Source organism: Sus scrofa, chromosome 5 (genome assembly GCF_054392235.1).
Source record: "Sus scrofa isolate SSC_HxYL_T2T_F1_AM1 chromosome 5, Sscrofa_HxYL_maternal_Yorkshire_Landrace_v2.0, whole genome shotgun sequence".
In the NCBI taxonomy this organism is placed as follows: domain Eukaryota; kingdom Metazoa; phylum Chordata; class Mammalia; order Artiodactyla; family Suidae; genus Sus; species Sus scrofa.
In genome coordinates this window covers 97,007,792-97,026,816 of record NC_139387.1, presented here as the reverse complement: position 1 = coordinate 97,026,816, position 19,025 = coordinate 97,007,792, and the positions used below count along the sequence as shown (strand labels likewise).

At 39.6% G+C, this 19,025-nt stretch overlaps 1 protein-coding gene across 1 annotated transcript in view; it reads right to left on the bottom strand.

The window, feature by feature from the left end:
- LOC146403573 (uncharacterized) overlaps window positions 1-19,025 on the bottom strand; it is a 228,571-nt gene that overhangs the window by 206,958 nt on the left and 2,588 nt on the right. The window contains exon 3 of the mRNA XM_085024908.1: window positions 3,189-3,316. Within this exon, the coding sequence (XP_084881034.1) occupies window positions 3,287-3,316 (30 nt within the window). The 3' untranslated portion in view covers window positions 3,189-3,286. The remainder of the gene's footprint in view (window positions 1-3,188; window positions 3,317-19,025) is intronic.

Here is a 19,025-nt window from a genome sequence, read left to right as displayed (position 1 = left end):
CACAGCTCACAGCAATGAGCTGTCCTTAACTCACTGAGCAAGGCCAGGGATTGAACCCTCCTCCTCATGGATACTAGTCAGGTTCATTACCACTGGGCCACAATGGGAAATCCTGTTTGTTTTGTTAAGGCCACATCCATGGCATATGGAAGTTTCCGGCCCAGAGATTGATTCCCACAACCTATGCCACAGCTTCAGCAGTACTGGATCTTTTAACCCACTGTGCCAGGCCAGGGGTCACACCCCAAACCTCCACAGCGACCCAAGCCAGTGCAATTGGCTTCTTAACCCACTGCACCATGGTGGGAAATCCAATTATAACTCAGTTTTTAAAAGCAGAATGACAAGGGATCTGTAAATAGGCAATAACATACCAAAGCACATCAGTCCCACTGACATTCTCCTAGACTTACCACAACACAGCAAACTGCCCGGCACACAGTAGATGTCAAATAGTTGCTGAACGAATTAATGTGTAAATAAATAAGCACACTTTTCTGTCACTTATACTTTGTTTGGTACCACTTCTTCCAGGAAAGAATTTCCCTCTAATCCATCAATACTGTCCCCGCTCATAAAACTGTACTGGTTTCTTATTCCCAATGGCTCGCATGATTCTGAGTCTCACAGAACTACCTTCTGATAATTAAAAGCTTACTATAATATAATAAGAGTCAGAAATTTATGTTCAGAATATTCCTTGTATTTCTTTTATCTGCTGTAATTCTAAATAGTAGGTCCCAAGTTATAAAAATTAAAACAAGCAATGAAGCTTGACGGCAAATTATTCTGTTTTGCATCTCCGTGGATTGAGTTGAAGTTCATGAAAAACATTTTCATTGTCTTTCCCCTAAATCTTTTTTTTTTTTTTTTTTTTGTCTTTTTGCTATTTCTTGGGCCGCTCCCGCAGCATATGGAGGTTCCCAGGCTAGGGGTCTAATCGGAGCTGTAGCTGCCAGCCTATGCCAGAGCCACAGCAATGCAGGATCCAAGCCGCGTCTGCGACCTACACCACAGCTCACGGCAACGCCGGATCGTTAACCCACTGAGCAAGGGCAGGGATCGAACCTGCAACCTCATGGTTCCTAGTCAGATTCGTTAACCACTGCGCCACGACGGGAACTCCCCCTAAATCTTTTGAATGTTGCTCTAAGTTTCACTGTTTCCACTTATTCTTACATGCCAATTCCATGCATCATTCATAAAATAAGCAATAGCAAATTTTTGCTGCTTCAAAATGAGAACATATTGATTTTTCCTCAAATTCATTTCGCCCAGGTATAAAAGCCAAATTCTGACAAAAATACATGGGAAAATGTAGCGTGATGGAGAACTGAATCTCATATACTGTTTTTTGATAACGTTTGTCTGGCAGAGTGCTTTATATCTGTGTTCCTGTAGTTTTCAAAACACAGCCCTACAAAATGTGAAATATAATTATGTCCTCTAATTTAAATGAGGTTTGCTTTGGCAAATGGTTAGAAATAAACCCAAAACGTGACTGAAAGCCAATTTTTTGCTGTTTAAAGAAATATAACAATCAAATCAGAGGCTGGTTTCGAAAGAAATGTCATTCCCCTTCCGCTTATCTCATAAAACATACACACACACACACACACACACACACACACACACACACACACACACATATATATATATACCCCCTGGAGAATACTTACTAAGAGCTAAGCTATAAAATTTAAAGAATCTGTAGAAAATAGAATAATGCACCTGAAAATAGTTTTCATTGTCTCCTTTATGTGAAATTCAACTACACAGAAAGCAAACAAATGAAGTAAACAATGAAATGGCACATGAGATTTTTTTTCAATTACTATAAACTGTACTCTCTAAAACAAGGACCATTTATTCAGCAATTGCACTGAATGACGTGCACTTTTCTCCTGTCAGGCTGTTCTTGATTTAAAAACTGCTTTCCTTAGAGCCTTACACCACTAAACCCAGTCATTAACTCTTTTATAACAAGAAACTAATTCTCCCCATAAATGCGCACTTAATAGTAATCTTACTCTTATCTTGATATTTCTGTAAAAAAAAAAAAATTTAAAACTTCAACATTGCTAAGAAAGACTTAATATAGTATTTACATCTTTCTAGAAATATTTCAGTTGAGTCTATTGTGACCATTCTAAAACAGCAAAAAATGGGAAGTTCCTGTTGTGGCTCAGCAGTAACGAACCTGACTAGTATCCATGATGATGCAGGTTTGATCCCTGGCTGTGAGCTGTAAGCTGTGGTATAGATCACAGTGGCGGCTCAGATCTGGTGCTGCTGCAGCTGTGGTGTAGACCAGCAGCTGCAGCTTTGATTTGACCTCTAACCTGGGAACTTCCATATACCACAGGTGTGGCCCTAAAAAAAATAAAACAGCAAAAATGAAAAGTATAAAATTGCATTGCATTAACTTAATATTAATGTATTGCTTTAGAATTTAACAACAGAGATGTTGTTCTCATGTACAAATGCAGCCCTGACAAAAATACCAAATCATACATTTACCAGATTAATCCTCTAAAGAATTAAAATACTAAAATTCTTCTTTGGATTCCTTTAAATAGTAATCTTTCTTTATATTTAAGAGATGACTCAAGAACAATGAAAATTTTGCTCCAAAAGACAAGAAAAAATGAATTTAACACATCTCTGAATAACATGTGTCCAGGAAAGAGAGAGAGATAGCTCTATATAACTCTCTCTACACATGTAAATATACATGTAACTATATATTAAATATGTATAAATATATGTAATTAGATATTACTATATATGTATATAAGTAACTGTAAGTATATACATGTATATAGAATTTATACATATTTATATTAAATACATAAAATTAAATGTATAATATATATATATCTATATTCATTGTCCCATCTACATCATTTAGGCTTAAACTGATAAGGTATATAAATGACTTACCATAAAGGCCCCATTCTTCCCAAGTAAATTTAATTGTTTTAATAGGGAACAATCCTTGAGCCAAAAAGAACTTAAATATCAATGACAAGCTGGTGGTAACATTTGAAACTCTTCTGCCACATGGAAAACAAACTCTACCTTCTTCCGCACCTCAGAACTGTATCACCTACTTGTGAAAGCTTTGAAGTTCCACCTACAAACACGTGAGACAATGGGACAGTCACATGACAGACCTTACCACCTACCAGTCCTCCTTCTGGAGACAATGCAGCATGGTGAAAAGAGCACCGGTTTGAGTGCACAAACCTGGAATCCAATCCATTTGCTCTTGTTGAGTTTTGGGCTAGTTGCTTTCTATCTCTGTGAGTTTCATCTGTAAAATAGGAAAAATAAAAGCAGCCTTTAGAATTGTAGTGAAGGTAACATATGTAGAGCTTTAGCCAGAGCACATGACAGAGAAAGGTAAGCATGCGGGAACCTTCCTGGGAGAGGAAGTAGATATTCCTAAGTTTGAAGGAGTGAAAGGAAATATTTGTGATATCTCTGAAAACTGTGCCTTGGGCTAGTTCCAAATATCACTATTAAGGATGGGAGTTGTTTTTTTCATGCATTCATTCACCTGTTAGATACACAAATACTGAGCTTCTTATCTAGCCCAGCCACGGAGACAGACTCATATATCATTAGCCATAAGACACGGACACTGTTGCTGGTAAAAGAATGAAGGGAGGGCTAGAGATGAGAGTCAACAAGGCCCTGAAAACCCAGGAGACACTTCAAGGCAAGTCATATAAAGGCAGAGAGGGATTTGCAGAAAATGCAGAAGTTTCAATGCCACATACAAGTGGTTCACACCAGTCTCTCTAGGAATATTAAGTGGGGAGCAATCCCCCCCCCCTCTGGAGATCTATTGGGTGGTCTTTCCATCATCATTGTGGCAGGAACTCAGAAGGAGGGGTGGTCTGAGAAGTGGGTACATTCAGACCACAAGGGGTACCAGGCCTTCTTCCAGACCAGCTGGCCTATCACAATATGAATGGCTTTAACTGTGACTAATTTAAGAGAGCAGCTTAGGAAGAACCTGCGAGGGAGGAAAGAGAGTTTTCTTTTAATATATCCTTGCAGATGGGAATGAGGGAACAAGATTTATTGTATATTTGATAATATGAATAACCAGTCTAAACATTTCAAATATAGAGGAATGATAAAGAGATGGCTTCTCCTGTTTGAGTCTCTACCTTCTTGATTATGATGCTGCTGCTGCTGCTGCTAACAAATAATAGCAGTTACCATATCATGTGTATTTCTTATATGTAAGGTAATGATTTAAGAGCTTAATATTTGTCCTTTTTTTGGCCACGCCCTCAGCATTTAAAGTTCCCTGACCAGGGATCAAGCCCACACCACAGCACTAACCTGAGCTACTGCAATAACAGTGCTGGACCTTTAACCTGCTGTGCCACAAGGGAACTCCCTTAACCTTTGTCTTTCACAACCCATGAGATGGGCAGCATCATTATCCCCACTTTACAAACGAGAAAATGTAGAAACCGAGAAGTAACTAGCTGAAGGCCACACATAGTAAGTGATGGAGCTGGGTTCCAGACCCAAAACTGCCTACAGCTCCAGGAGTGACTCTATCCTACTCTCTTCATTCGTACTAAATCTCTAAATGGCTCTGTGGACATTCCAAAAACAAAAACTTGTCAAAGTGCTATTTACTAATCTCTATAATCATAGACATATTACTAAAATTACCATGAAAGTGATAAATTTCTCTAGCTTCAGAGTTTTAGGTTTCAAAGGGAACTTTGAGGTAAAACTTAACCAATGCTCTCAATTCTACAAATAAGGAACTGAGCTATCCCAATTAAAATATTAGACAAATGGACCTCTTTGTTTGTATTTGTGGATAATGATGATACATCAGTTAGGTTTGAAATAAAATGATAATGTACTAATAGGATGGTACTATATCTGTCTGGGATTTGACAGAGAAGATTGGAATGTTTTCAAACCTCATTAACTAACTTTGTTGCCAGACAACGTGGTAAAAAGCAAGTGGCTTCCTGGACACTGGCTATTTGGCTCTCCCTTAATAATTCTGAAAATATCAAAGCTATGTCCTGGTTTAAAGCATCCTTAGTAGGAGTTGCTGCTGTGGCTCAGCGGAAATGAATCTGACTAGTATTCATGAGGATGCAGGCAGATCCCTGGCCTCGTTCAGTGGGTTAAGGATCCAGCATTGCCGTGGGCTGTGGTGTAGGTCGCAGACCTGGCTCGGATCCCATGTTGCTGTGGCTGTGACCTAGGCCAGTGGCTATAGCTCCACTTTGACCCCCTAGTCTGGTAACTTCCATATGCTGTGGGTGTGGCCCTAAAAAGATAAAATAAATCAATTAATAAATAAAGTATCCTTAGTGGATTAACTTTTATTGAAAAACCTGATCATTTGAAGTTCCCTTCATGGCTCAGGAGTTAATGAACCTGACTAAGATCCATGAGGATACGGGTTCGATCCCTGGCCTCCCTCAGTGGGTTAAGGATCCGGCATTGCCATGGGCCGTGGTGTACCTCACAGATATTGGCTAGATCCCGTATTGCTATGGTTGTGGTATAGGCTGGCAGCTGTAGCTCCAGTTCAAACCCTAGCCTGGGAACTTCCATATGCTGCACATGTGGCCCTAAAAAGCAAAAATGAAAAAGAAAAAAAAACTCAAAATTGAATTTATTTTTTTCCTAAGGAGGAGAACTGTTCTAACACTAACTGAAAATTAAAGCATTACTCAAAAAGCAAAAACTAGTCAAAATCAATTATAGAATAAGGCCAGTGTCAATCATTATAGAATATAGCCATTGGTTAAAAGTAACAGAGACAGAAAGTTTAGCTGGTGGTTTTTTTGAACCAATGTATTTTTTTTTAATTCCCCAGTCTTTAATAGGATCATTCTTTTCCCATAACCAACTTACTGGTCATTTGGAATACATATATATCTTTATTTTATTTATTTATTTATTTTTTTTTTTTTGCTTTTTAGGGCCGCACCTGTGGCATATGGAGGTTTCCAGGCTAGGGGTCTAACCAGAGCTGCAGCTGTCAGCCTACGCCACAGCCACAGCAACACAGAATCCGCGCCACTCTGCAACTTATACCACAACGCCGGATCCTTAACCCACTGAGCAAGGCCAGGGATCGAACCCACAACCTCATGGTTCCTAATTGGATTCCTTTCTTCTGCGCCACAGTGGGAACTCCAAAAAAAAAAAATGTTTTAAAGAGGAGAACAGTTACTTTCACTGTAAAATGACAAAATCAAATCTTCCTCAGAAGAAGTCTTCAACCTATTAAAAACAAGAAAAATACAGATTAAAATGAGATACCATGTTTATACTATGAAATTGACTAAGATAAAAAAATTTTTCCCCCAAATCTTCATGTTGGTGGGGGTGTAAGAAAACAAATTTATATGTTTTAACAATATTAAGAAATAAATTAAGGCAGTCTTTCTGGAGGCAATTTGGAAATATCTCTTACAATGTGTTTTTAAAAAATATGTACTTGACACAGCAATTCTACTTCTAGAAATATAACCTCATGTTGCCTCATGTGTAAAGTCTTCCCTGTGATGATATTGCTAACAGGGATGTTCATTACAGCAAGGATGGAATGAAAGGAGAGAAAGGAGGAAAGAAGGATGGGAGGGAAAGAAGGAAGGAAAGAGGGGAAGGGGGAGAATTAAAGCAATCGAAATATCCATCAGTGGGAACTGCTTAAATAAATATGGTGCAGTGCATTCACTAAAAAGCAATATTGGGGAGTTCCCGTCGTGGGGCAGTGGTTAACGAATCCGACTAGGAACCATGAGGTTGCCGGTTCGGTCCCTGCCCTTACTCAGTGGGTTAACGATCCGGCGTTGCCGTGAGCTGTGGTGTAGGTTGCAGACGCGGCTCGGATCCTGCATTGCTGTGGCTCTGGCATAGGCCGGTGGCTACAGCTCCGATTCGACCCCTAGCCTGGGAACCTCCATATGCTGCGGGAGCGGCCCAAGAAATAGCAACAATAACAACAACAACAGCAACAAAAGACAAAAAGCCAAAAAAAAAAAAAAAAAAAGGCAATATTGGAGTTCCCTGGTGGCCTAGCAGTCAAGGATTTGGTGGTGTCACTCCTGTGGCTCAGGTTCGATCCCTGGCCTAGGAACTTCCACATGTCATGGATGAGGCCAATAATAATAATAATAAAAACCATAATATTTTTCCATTAAAAGTGATATTGTGGATAAATGTTATTGAAATAGAGGATTGCCCTTGTGGTACAGCAGATTAAGGATCCAGCATTGTAACTGCAGTGGCTTGGGTTTGATCCCTGGCCTGGGATCTTCCACATGCCACAGGGATGGCCAAAAATATATGTATATTATTGAAATATAAATGGCACATAAATGTTATTAGTTTTTTGTTTGGGTTTTTTTTTTTTTTTTTTTTTTTTTTTAGTAATACAAAACTTTATTTACAATATGCCCCCACTTATACGAAGTTAAAGAACTGGCAAAGCCAATCTGTAGCAATAGACATCAGAAGATGTATGCCTGAGGGTGGAAATCAGGTGGAGACAGCAAATTGATTTGAAAAGAGGCAAAGGGGAGTTCCCGTCGTGGCGTAGTGGTTAACGAATCCGACTAGGAACCATGAGGTTGCGGGTTCGGTCCCTGCCCTTGATCAGTGGGTTAGCGATCCGGTGTTGCCGTGAGCTGTGGTGTAGGTTGCAGACGCGGCTCGGATCCTGCGTTGCTGTGGCTCTGGCACAGGCCGGTGGCTACAGCTCCAATTCGACCCCTAGCCTGGGAACCTCCATATGCCGCGGGAGCGGCCCAAGAAATAGCAACAACAACAACAACAACAAAAAAGACAAAAGACAAAAAGAAAAAAAAAAAAAAAGAAAAGAGGCAAAGGAACTTTTGAAGCTGTGGAAATGTTCTAACCTTGGAATACTACTGGAGGGGGAGGAGGAGGAACAAGGTGAGTACACATTCATCAAAACTCATCAAAATATACACTTAACATCTCTATATTCTACTTTATACAAATTATACCTTAATTTAAATAAGGAACAAAACCTCTAAATATACAACATGATCTCAATTTTATAGTGAAAATGATGTTTGTATATGTTCATGCAAAAAGGATTTGGAGAAGATGCTGGGGTGGTGAAATTGTGTTTAACTTTCTTTTTCTCAACTTGTCAACCAGCACTGTAATAGTTGATAAACACAAAAGTACAAATGAATTCAAATGGCTTCAATGACCCTTTCTAGCCCTTAATCCAGATATTCCTCCCCCCTACCTCAAAGAGTAGTGTGCAAACTCCCCAAAACATCAAGGAGCCACCTGGAGGTTCACAGAGCCCTACGTTTCCACGGAGGCCTACAACTGAGTATTCCTCCCTGGTGGAGGTCCTTCACAGTTTGCACTTGCTGGTCATTTACTTTATCTTCCATATAGCTTCAAACACCAAAGTCACATCAAGAATCTGGCCATTTTGAGGCAGGCTTGAAGTAGAAAGTGGATTTTATCTATAGAACCCAAACCCCTCTTAGGTCCAGAGGGCAAGGCTTCAAATTACTGAAGGCAATGCAAATGCTTTATGGCCACAAAAAGTAGTTGTTCTTCGGCATGTGTCCTGCCAAGCTTCTAAGAATGGTTTTGTCATTAGTTCCCACCCCAGAGGCAGCCCAGACTGAGCTACACCCCCTCCAGTAAGCCTATTATAGATAAATCAGCCCATTTTATGGGACAGGGAAGCTTTCTGTGCCAGGTGTGCTCACAGCCCAGGCTGGGTGTCTACCACCTCTTGCTGGGAGCAGCTCCTGTTCACATGTAGGCCATGAACCTCAGCATGAGCTGCTGGGTGGTTAACAATGCAGGCACAACTACCTCCTAACGGTAATAGCAGGACCAACCTTGGGGCAGTTAGCTAATGGGTTGAAGAGGGAGGGAATAGTCACAAGAAGATGAAACATAATTACATTCCTCCTCCTTAAAACTCCTGCAGGATGAATACAAATTGAGAACTGAGATAGGTAGCAACAAGCAAGAACAGAAATCCAGCCTTTCCTTGGGATACAGCCCAGGTAGCTGGTAAACAAACAGGACAAAGAGAAGCTTGCACCCAACAACCTGGCTTGGATCTGGACCAGGATGCCCACAGGATCCACTCACTAGCCCATTGGATAGCTTGACAAAATGTCCCAAAGGACCATCAGACTTCGCTGGTCTCAAACTGAACATCCCTGCGTTGTCTCCACCCCGCCACGTCTTTTGCAAAGCCCCCTTCTCAGTGAATGACACTTCAGTCTGCCTCTTTACCAGAGCAAAGAACCTAGACGTCCTCACTCTTCATCCTCCACACATGATCAGCTACCAAGTCCTATAGATCGTATTTCCTAAATAATCTTTCTCATCAGTCTTTCCCTACAGTTTGTGCTAACAACTGTCACAAAAACTGTTTTCTGCTTTACTGCATGACTGACCTTCCTAAATTACAAATAGGATCGTGTCCTTGCCCTATATTCCAATCCTTCCTTGGCTCTCCATTGTCTACCCAGAGGTTTCTTGAGATAATCTCAAAAGCCTTCACTACCAGGTATTTAAATATGTAGTCATATGGTTTAATATGGTCAAGTAGGAGGCAGTATGACCTGGAAAAGACCTGTCCCACTTATAGGCATTCAAACTTAAAACTATTTTACAATAGCTACACCTCTGAGGTCATCTTGATACTTCTGGTCTACACAACAGAGTCCAACTTCCTAGCCTGCATTTAAGATGGTGATGTAGCTTGTGCCTGATTCTTTGGCCTTGTCTTCAGCTATTATCAGCAAGTATCTTTTGTTTTCCTGAAGATTCTCTCTCACACAGCAGTGCCATTGAACACGATCTTCCCTTTACCTGGGCCCCTCTTCTTTCCCTGTCTTATCTGGAAACTCTCATTTCAAGACCTGTGTGGGACTTGTCTTGTGGCATAACAGGTTAAGGATCCAGCATTGTCACTGCAGCAGCTTGGGTTAGATCCCTGGCCCAAAAAACTTTCACATGCCATGGCTGCAGCCAAATAAATAAATTAAAAAAAATCAAAAAATAAAAAAGACCTTCACTGCCAGCCTTCCTGGAGTCCCAGGGAGAGTAGTACTCTGGACAGACATCTGTTATTGCTCTTCTTTCTCAACTGGCAAATATTTATTTTTCTTCCCAACTAGACAGTACTTAGAGGACTTGTCTTATAATTGCACAAATTATATGCTACAAAATAAACAGCTAAGGCAAAATTTCCTAGAGTCAGTTTTCTTCCTCAGTATCTTAAAGACTGAGAAACTATTGTTTGCATGACAGAACACAAAATTTTTTGGTGTTAATTTTGAGTGTCCTCAGAGAGCCAATGGAGCTTTTAGGGGTTCTCCCAGTAAGTACTATTCCATGTCCTTAGACAGTCTTTGTCCACAAAACCTTTATTAAATATGATACTGCAACTATCTTACACCAGAAAAGCTGCATTAGGCCGTGATCAATTTCACAAAATGTTAATGGGATAATATTATTGTAAATTTTTAGTGTTCAAAAGAAAGGAAGAAAGAAAGAAAGGAAGGAAGGAACGAACGAACAAACGAAGGAAGAGCTACATACTCAAGTGCCTTTTAAAAAGTTACTTTAAGAAATAAAAGGGAACCCAACTCCACTCCCACAACTGGGTCATAAGCTCCATTGGCTAAAGAAGTGCTCAGGTACATGAAATAGTTCTATTCTTCAGAACTTGTGCAAAGGGACCTCTCCTGCCAGCAGAGATAGAAGGAAGGAAAAAAGAATCTTTCCTATACCTTTAAGTTTGACCTGCTTCATTTTTTTCCCTCCCTTCCTGTCCATTGATTTAGTCATTGGAGAGGCATGGCAATAAAATGAGAAATGGAAAGGGAAGAGATAGTGAAGGGTGAAGCGGACGGCAGTAGTGGGGGCTTTCGAGGTATGACATGCCTACAGTGGCTGAGGTTAAATGAAGTCAACCACAAAGCTACAGTAACCACACCACTTCCTATTTCCCACATAACAGGCTGATCTCTAGGTCTGACTTAAAGGTGAATGGTCTGGAGTGAACTTAGTTGTTGTACACCAGTTCCTTCCAGAATTTTTAAAAATCATTATTGTTGTGATTATACATATTTTTATTCTTATTAACCAATGTGAAAGCAATTAAGATTTGGCTGGGAGTTCCCGTCGTGGCGCAGTGGTTAACGAATCCAACTAGGAACGATGAGGTTGCAGGTTCGATTCCTGGCCTCATTCAGTGGGTTGATGATCCGGTGTTGCCATGAGCTGTGGTGTAGGTTGCAGACGCGGCTCAGATCCCGCGTTGCTGTGGCTCTGGTGTAGGCCGGTGGCTACAGCTCCGATTAGACCCCTAGCCTGGGAATCTCCTTATGCCGCAGAAGCGGCCCTAGAAAAGGCAAAAAGACAAAAAAAAAAAAAAAAAAAAAAGATTTGGCTGGGGATTAAAATCACAAAGAGACTCTATTCTAACATAAAAATGAAAATGCTCATGCAGAAACTTGGGAAAATACAGAAAAGTGTAAAGAAAAAAAGCCCACCTCTACTCAAGGATCTTCATATAATTGTGACTGTATTGTATTTACTTTTTATGCTTTAACTTTGTTTAGAAACTACTTAAGCAGGGTTTTTTATAGCTACATAGTAAACTTTGAAGTGGATATTGTAATTTATATAACCATTTTTCTACTACTAGACATCTAGTTGTTTTCAAATACGGAATAATAATAGAGATTTAACCCTTTGGAAAGATCTCAATACCAGTGATGAGTAAACGCAAACTTCTCAAAGAAGGTGTAGGCAGCAGTAGGAGAAAACTTTAGAAAGTAGTTTAGCCACTGGTTTCCTTTAGCCAAGAAAAATAGGTACAATATCACTGAATTATGCACAAAAACAGGAAATACTGTGAAATTTCCTCAAGAAAAATTAATTTAAGCCTCTGTTAACTTGAAGGTGGAACCCATCTAGGAAGGCTTTGGGGGAAAGAGAGGAAGGTTGAACAAGGAGAACAAATAAATGAGAGGTGGTATAAAGACATGCAGTTGGGAAAAAGAAAACTCAAATTCTTAGGTGACACTGCAGAGTTTTTCTCTCATCGCTGCCTTTGATGGTGACTAGACTGTCTGATAAGCTTGCCACAAGACCTTAGGTGGGGCATTTTCTTAAACAAAGAACTTTAACAACCGTTTGTTAACAGCAATCTCCTATCTATCCTAAGTGTCTTTTCACCAAATCATTCATCTTTCCCATGCTCTTTAGACTTTACCAGCAACAGAGTAGGGGGCAGATGTTGTTTCCCAGAATCCATGTGGCTATAATCACCACTGTGGGAAGGAATGCTTTGAAAGTGATACAGAATTTAGAGTCTCCCTAAAATCTAATTTCCCTGAATTTTGTGGCAATCTGGGGAAAACAAAATGCTATTATCATTATACTTTCATTTGATTTTCACTTAAAACAAGTTTTTTCTTATAAAGTTGTCTTACATGTTTGAATTCATTCTACACATGTTGCCCAAAGTTCTTTTCCAATGATCACACTTTGTCTTCACAAAACCCTCAGAGATGGGTAGACAGGTATTATTACCTCCATTTCAGAAAGAAGAAAATGAATGAAGATAATAAAGGCACTGGCACCCAGATGTGTCTCGTCTTTTGTCCCAGTGTGTCTTTTCCTACAGACTAGACTGCCACAGTGGCTTTGGCAAATGGTATTGTTAGACAGCCTATGGGGACATGGCTTGTCCTTCTGTGATCAGATCTCTCAAAACAGTTTTTTTGTACTTCAGTTTGAAACCTGACATAAACCCTGAGTACTTTCCTCAAGCACATATTGATACATTCTGTCTTAAAAGAGTCCCAAGTTTCTTCAAATGTGGATTTCAAAAATATCTTATCTAACTAACTTACACATAAGTAGGAACCAAAGATAACTTTAGCATTCATTTTTTCCTAAAAGTTTTGGGATAAAGATGAATCTTCACATACAGTACTATATTTGAAAAATTATTGTTGAGATTTAAATGGCAAGCAAAACTAGGAAATGCAAGTATGTCTCTTCATGCAGAGAAATCTATACTATGTTAAATAAGTGAATACTTATCCTAACATTACCAAACTCTGTCAAATAAGATAGAACAATACTTTTTTCTTTTTTCGATGACTAGATATATAAAAGTTCAGCCAGAAAAATTCTTCAATAGAAAATGCATCTGTGTATGAATGCCTGCCTTTTAAAATAATGTGACTTTTATAGAAAACTAGAATATAGAAGACTCATAGAGAATATAAAACTGAAATAGAGCATATCTTCCACACACCATGCTGTAATGTATTACTAATTTTCTTTTTAAAAATGAAAGAGAAAGTGATAATGAAAGCTATTTTTTTTTTTTTTTTTTTTTTTTTGTCTTTTGTCTTTTGTCTTTTTAGGCCCACACCTGAGGCACATGGTAGTTCCTAGGCTAGGGGTCGAATTGGAGCTACAGCTGCCGGCCTATGCCACGGCCTCAGCAATGCTGGATCCTTAGCCCACTGAGCAAGGCCGGGGATCAAATCTGTGTCCTCATGGATCCTAGCTGGGTTTGTTAACGACTGAGCCATGACAGGAACTCCCAAAAGCTATTTTCATTAAGGAGGGAAGGAGTCTCTGCGTGTGTGCATGTGTGTTATTGCTGAGGAGCCCTCAACCAGCCTCCGAATGTGGTTATACTTTGGCACTTGACCATACTTGAGTTAAAGGCTCTACTCTATACTGCTACACCACGTTGCACAGTTTAGGTTTTCTTGAAAAGACTGTATTGTGAGGTTAAGAACTTTATCTGCTTTATCTTTTGTATCCTCCACAGTACCTGCCACAGTGCGTGTATTGAATATAAAGAAATAAATTCATCAAATGTTCCATGAGAACCAGTCCTACTAACCAGCCAATCCTTGAAATAAATTATTCTCATTCTCTAAACTGTAAAACCAAATGCTATTATTATTATTTGGTGGAACATCTTGACCCAACGATAACCTGCATTTGTATGATGTGGTTTCAAGTACGATTATGATGATGATGGTGATGATGAGAAATAATCACTTTTCTGTGATCACTCCCTGAAGATGTTGAAGCCTCGGACATGATTGATAAATGTAGTGAAGGTAGTAAGGAAGTAACAGAAAGCAGGGAGTCCACCATCCCTGAATCTCTTGCAAATTGCTCATAGGATGTAGTGAGACCCCTTAGAAGGACAGTTGGTGTAATCACATAGTCATCTGGGAGTTGGACCCGTTAACTCATATTCATACATAATCGTTACTGGAAACCTTGTCTTACCCACATCTAAAATTGATTCCTTTTCAAGTAACAGATATTTACTAAAACTGCCTTCGTTATGTTCTTTCTGTTCCTCTTTCCTGGCTCTAGACAGTTTCTGTCCCTAGAACTGGATTCTGATTCACAAGCTTATTTGCGAACTCCGCATCAACATTATTGACAGTGTCACCTGATTCCAACCCTGACTCTAGCTTCCTAACAAAAGATTCGGACCCTATTGCTCTTGTTTGGGATTTATACGTGTGTCCATTTCAGGTAGTGGTTCTTAATCCTTTTGAGGGGTTCTCTGAAAATGTATGAAAGCTGTGATCTCAGCCTCTTCAAAAAAGATATATGTGTATACAAACACACAAAGATTTGTGTATAATTTCAAGAGGTTCATTATCTTTTTTCTTTTTTCTTTTCTTTCTTTTTTTTTTTTTTTTTAGGGCCACACTGTGGCACATGGAGGTTCCCAGGCTAGGGGGTCGAATAAGAGCTGTAGCCATCGGCCTACACCACAGCCACAGCAATGCGGGATCTGAGCCACATCTTCGACCTACACCAGAGCTCACGGCAATGCCAGATCGTTGACCCACTGAGTGAGGCCAGGGATCGAATCCACAACCTCATGGTTACTAGTCAGATTTGTTAACCACTGAGCCACAATGGGAACTCCCTAAGAGGTTCATTATCCTTTACAGGCCCTTTTTAAGGGACTTCAAGTGTTAGTAACCTACGGAGTGAAAAAGCAAAACAAAACAAAACCTATGGAGTCTTTTCTGAGTCTTTACAAGCTCATTTGATCACAATGAGAAAAGATCTATACACGTTCATTAATTTGGTTCTGGATAGCTGAGTTTATCTCTTTCTCCCTTATATCTATAAGATGAAAGGAAGTTATTCACTTAGTAGGTATAAAAAATGATCCTAGAAAAGTTCAAAGACTTCTCCCCTGTTTTAGTCACTACAAACAGATGCAATCAATCTTTGGTGGAGTTTGAGAAAAGCTAGTGCTTGTTTTCCAAGATTTTCCTTCTAGAAAAATTACCAAAGCAATAGATAGATACTGTAGAATCATTGGAAAGTGACAAAAAGCATAAATAAGAATTTTTAAGTTACCCTCAATCCCAGTACTAAAGATACTCAATTGTCAAAATACTGTCAATGTACTAATTTCCAGTCTTTTTTTTTATTCATATTTGTTAGGCTTCCACAACTTCATTCCTTCGAATAAAAAGTGAAGACTTTTATATAAGAAGCTGTTGAGCATTCAAAGACTTAGTTCAATCTTCAGGCGTGTAAGAAACTTTCACATTGCCCAGGACTTGAGTTCTGATTGCAAATTCACCTCCCAGTTACCTTCATCTAAATACAGTATGGCCTCCAGATAAAGGTAAGGCATCCATCAGAGACTGCTATTGCGTCTTCTGGTTCTTAGCTCTGCCTTCACTGTTTGTCACTGTGACGGTAATTATAGTTCTGAAATCCTGAGTTCAGCTCTTATTTCCACTTCCACCTTCTAGTTTTGTGAACTGGATAAGTTACTTAACTCATCTGTGTGTCAACAGTCTCATCTGCAAAATGGAAATGATATGGAAAATAAAAACTGTAATGCAGAACACAGACTGCCTCATTGGAAGCACTCAGTCGGCGTCAGCTATCATTATTACTGCTTATATATTGTTGTTTCCATTCCCTCATGATGTTTTCTACTTTGTTCTGTTGTCACTGTTGGTGGCAGAGGTAAAGACTCCTCTTTTAAAACATGATCACAGCCCTCAAAAGTAACAATCGTTGCTTAACATCATAAAATATTCAGTTTCACATTTCCTAATTATCTTCTAAATGTCTTTTTGTTGCTGATGATGTTTGAATCTAGATCAAAACAAGTTCATACATTACAGCTGGTAACATGTGTTTTCATGTGAGCATTCTTTTTTTAGCCTTTATCCTCAATATGCACACGCACACACACACACACACACACACACACACACACACACAATTGTTATATAGCAAAAACGACGCTCTCCAAATGAAACAGAAGTTAAAAATGCTGTCCAGGGGGAGCTGGTGAAAATGTTAAGTCATGCCTTTGCCAAGGAGATAAGTACTTGGCATATACCTTTCTCTGAATGATAAAGAAGGAGGAGGTGTGCTTCCCAGTAAACATTTTTACCAGCCACAGAGAACTGCATACAAACATGATGTTTAGGAAACAAAGTGCTCTGCACTAAACTGAACACATAAAAATGAGTTGCAAATCTGGAAACCATTTTTTTTATTTCAATGAAAGAGATGATTATAAATGGCCAAACCAGTCTGCTTTTAAAGTTTTATAAACACTGGTTGGATTGATGAATTCTTTTTAGGATTTTTAACCCTAAAGCTTGAATCTAATTTAAGGCTTTTTAATTTTAAAACTTTGCTCACTCCATTCTAGTCTGTGCCTTTGGTAAAAGGAAAAAAAAAAAAGTCACTTTAGGTGACATGAAATTATTATTTTTTTGTCTTTTTGCCATTTCTTGGGCCACTCCCGCGGCATATGGAGATTCCCAGGCTAGGGGGCTAATCAGAGCTGTAGCCACTGGCCTACACCAGAGCCACAGCAACGCGGAATCTGAGCCACGTCTGTAGCCTACACCACAGCTCTCAGCAACACCGAATCCTTAATCCACTGAGCAAGTCCAGGGACCGAACCTGCAACCTCATGGTTCCTAGTTGGATTTGTTAACCACTGAGCCACAACGGGAACTCCTAGGTGATATGAAGTTAATCAAGACTTCCACTTTCATGTCTCATTGTAAGAGTGTCCTTCCAGATTCCACCTTAAACAAATCTCCTTCTTCATTTTAAAAAGGAAAGAAATCCCAGTGTTAGAATACAACACACATGAAATAATAATCACCATGTAATAGAAGACATGGGACAAGTGCACAGTAATACAGTGCAGGGGTTAAGAATGTGGGCTGGAAAGAGAGAACTGGGGACAATAAATAGTAGCTGCCTCATTGGGCTGCTGCCAAGATCATTCAAATGAGATCATGAGAGGCGCCCAACACTGGCTAAGGCTCAGAAAGACATAGGAAGGGATCTTTGTCATGATTGGTTTTACCAGGAGAGAAAGAACTTACTTCATGGTAACACTGTGAGTCAATTACAAGAGAAGGCAGCAACCTCCAAGATACTCTGTTACTATGTTGCTAAAAGAACCTAGGTAAAAGAAGTATCCTACACAGGCAAGGTTAAACCAGTTCCCTCTCTGAGGTTCCAAATATTTGAAAATAGTGTAAGAAATGGCTCTGTGTATAAGTTCTAGGTAAGACAATACAGTGGTAAGTGAACTAAACAAAGATTAACTTGAAATTGGACTCTGAGTTCTAAGGAAACCAGCCAGTGTAGACCAGTCCTTACTGGCCCTGCAGAGGAAAAAGAAGTTTGCATCTATCTCAATTATGATCTGACTGAACATGATCTAAGCTTTGAATAGTGCATTTCAGATGCATAACACACATTAGACAACACAAAGGACAGAGCTTTGGGCTGGGATGTGCCCCCACACCCTAATTCTGAGGAAATGACATAGGAAAATGAAGACCCAGCATTTGGAATTCAGCCTTTCTCTGTTCTCTCATTTCAGTCACACAAGTTTCCTTGTCCACTAGGTCCCTTTCAAATAACTGCAATAATATAGTAAGGTAATTAATATAAAGGGGGAGTTATTCATAGTATCAAAGCAGTCTTCATTTGTTGTAGAATTCCTTTTAAATGAAGAACCCTCGCTCACAGTGTGAAAATCCACAGCCCTCACCAAGCACCTGGCCCTCCATTACTACTGTACTTTTTTTTTTTGTCTTTTGTCTTCTTAGGGCCACACCCAAAGCATATGGAGGTTCCCAGGCTAGGGGTCAAATTGAAGCTATAGATGCCAGCCTACACTACAGCCACCGCAACTCAGGATCCGAGTCTGCAACCTACACCACAACTCAGAGCAATGCCAGATCCTTAACCCACTGAGCCAGGGATCAAACCCACGTCCTCATGGATGCTAGTCGGGTTCATTAACCACTGAGCCATGATGGGAACTCCACGCTGCTACTTCTTGGGAAAAGGAAAAAGGAGAGATACCCAATGAAAAGTTCCTCGTTAATAGCTTAATCTTACATTTCTTTAAATGCTTTCTAGTTTTAAAGCACTTCCAGACCCACTGTGACATCTTAGTTAAGCTTTGTACAAGGTAGTATAAGCCATATTATAACCATTTGAGAGATGAGAAAAGCTACATATAGTAATTTAGTAATTGGGTTCACATGAGACCTGAACTCAAGATCTCTTCAGCCAGATCCTATGCTCCGGAATCAAAAAGAATGGGCCTATGTTCAGGTTCACTAGTTCTGTGCTGCTGCCTTTCCTTCCTTTGCTGAGTTAGTTGCAGGCATCTTCCTCTTTCCTCCCCAGTTAATTCTGATTCGTGCTTCACCGCACATAAATATTAAATAGGAAGGGCTTGAGTGAACCAACATTCAATCAACTAGTATTTAAATGCCAATTAGAAGCCTGACCTTTGAAGAGTTTTAAGCAGAGAGAAACTTAATCTTCCTTGTCACTTAAAAAGACTACAGCGAGGTTAAGCATTTTATCAATTTGAATCAATTATCTAAAAATAATTATTTCCATATCAGCTG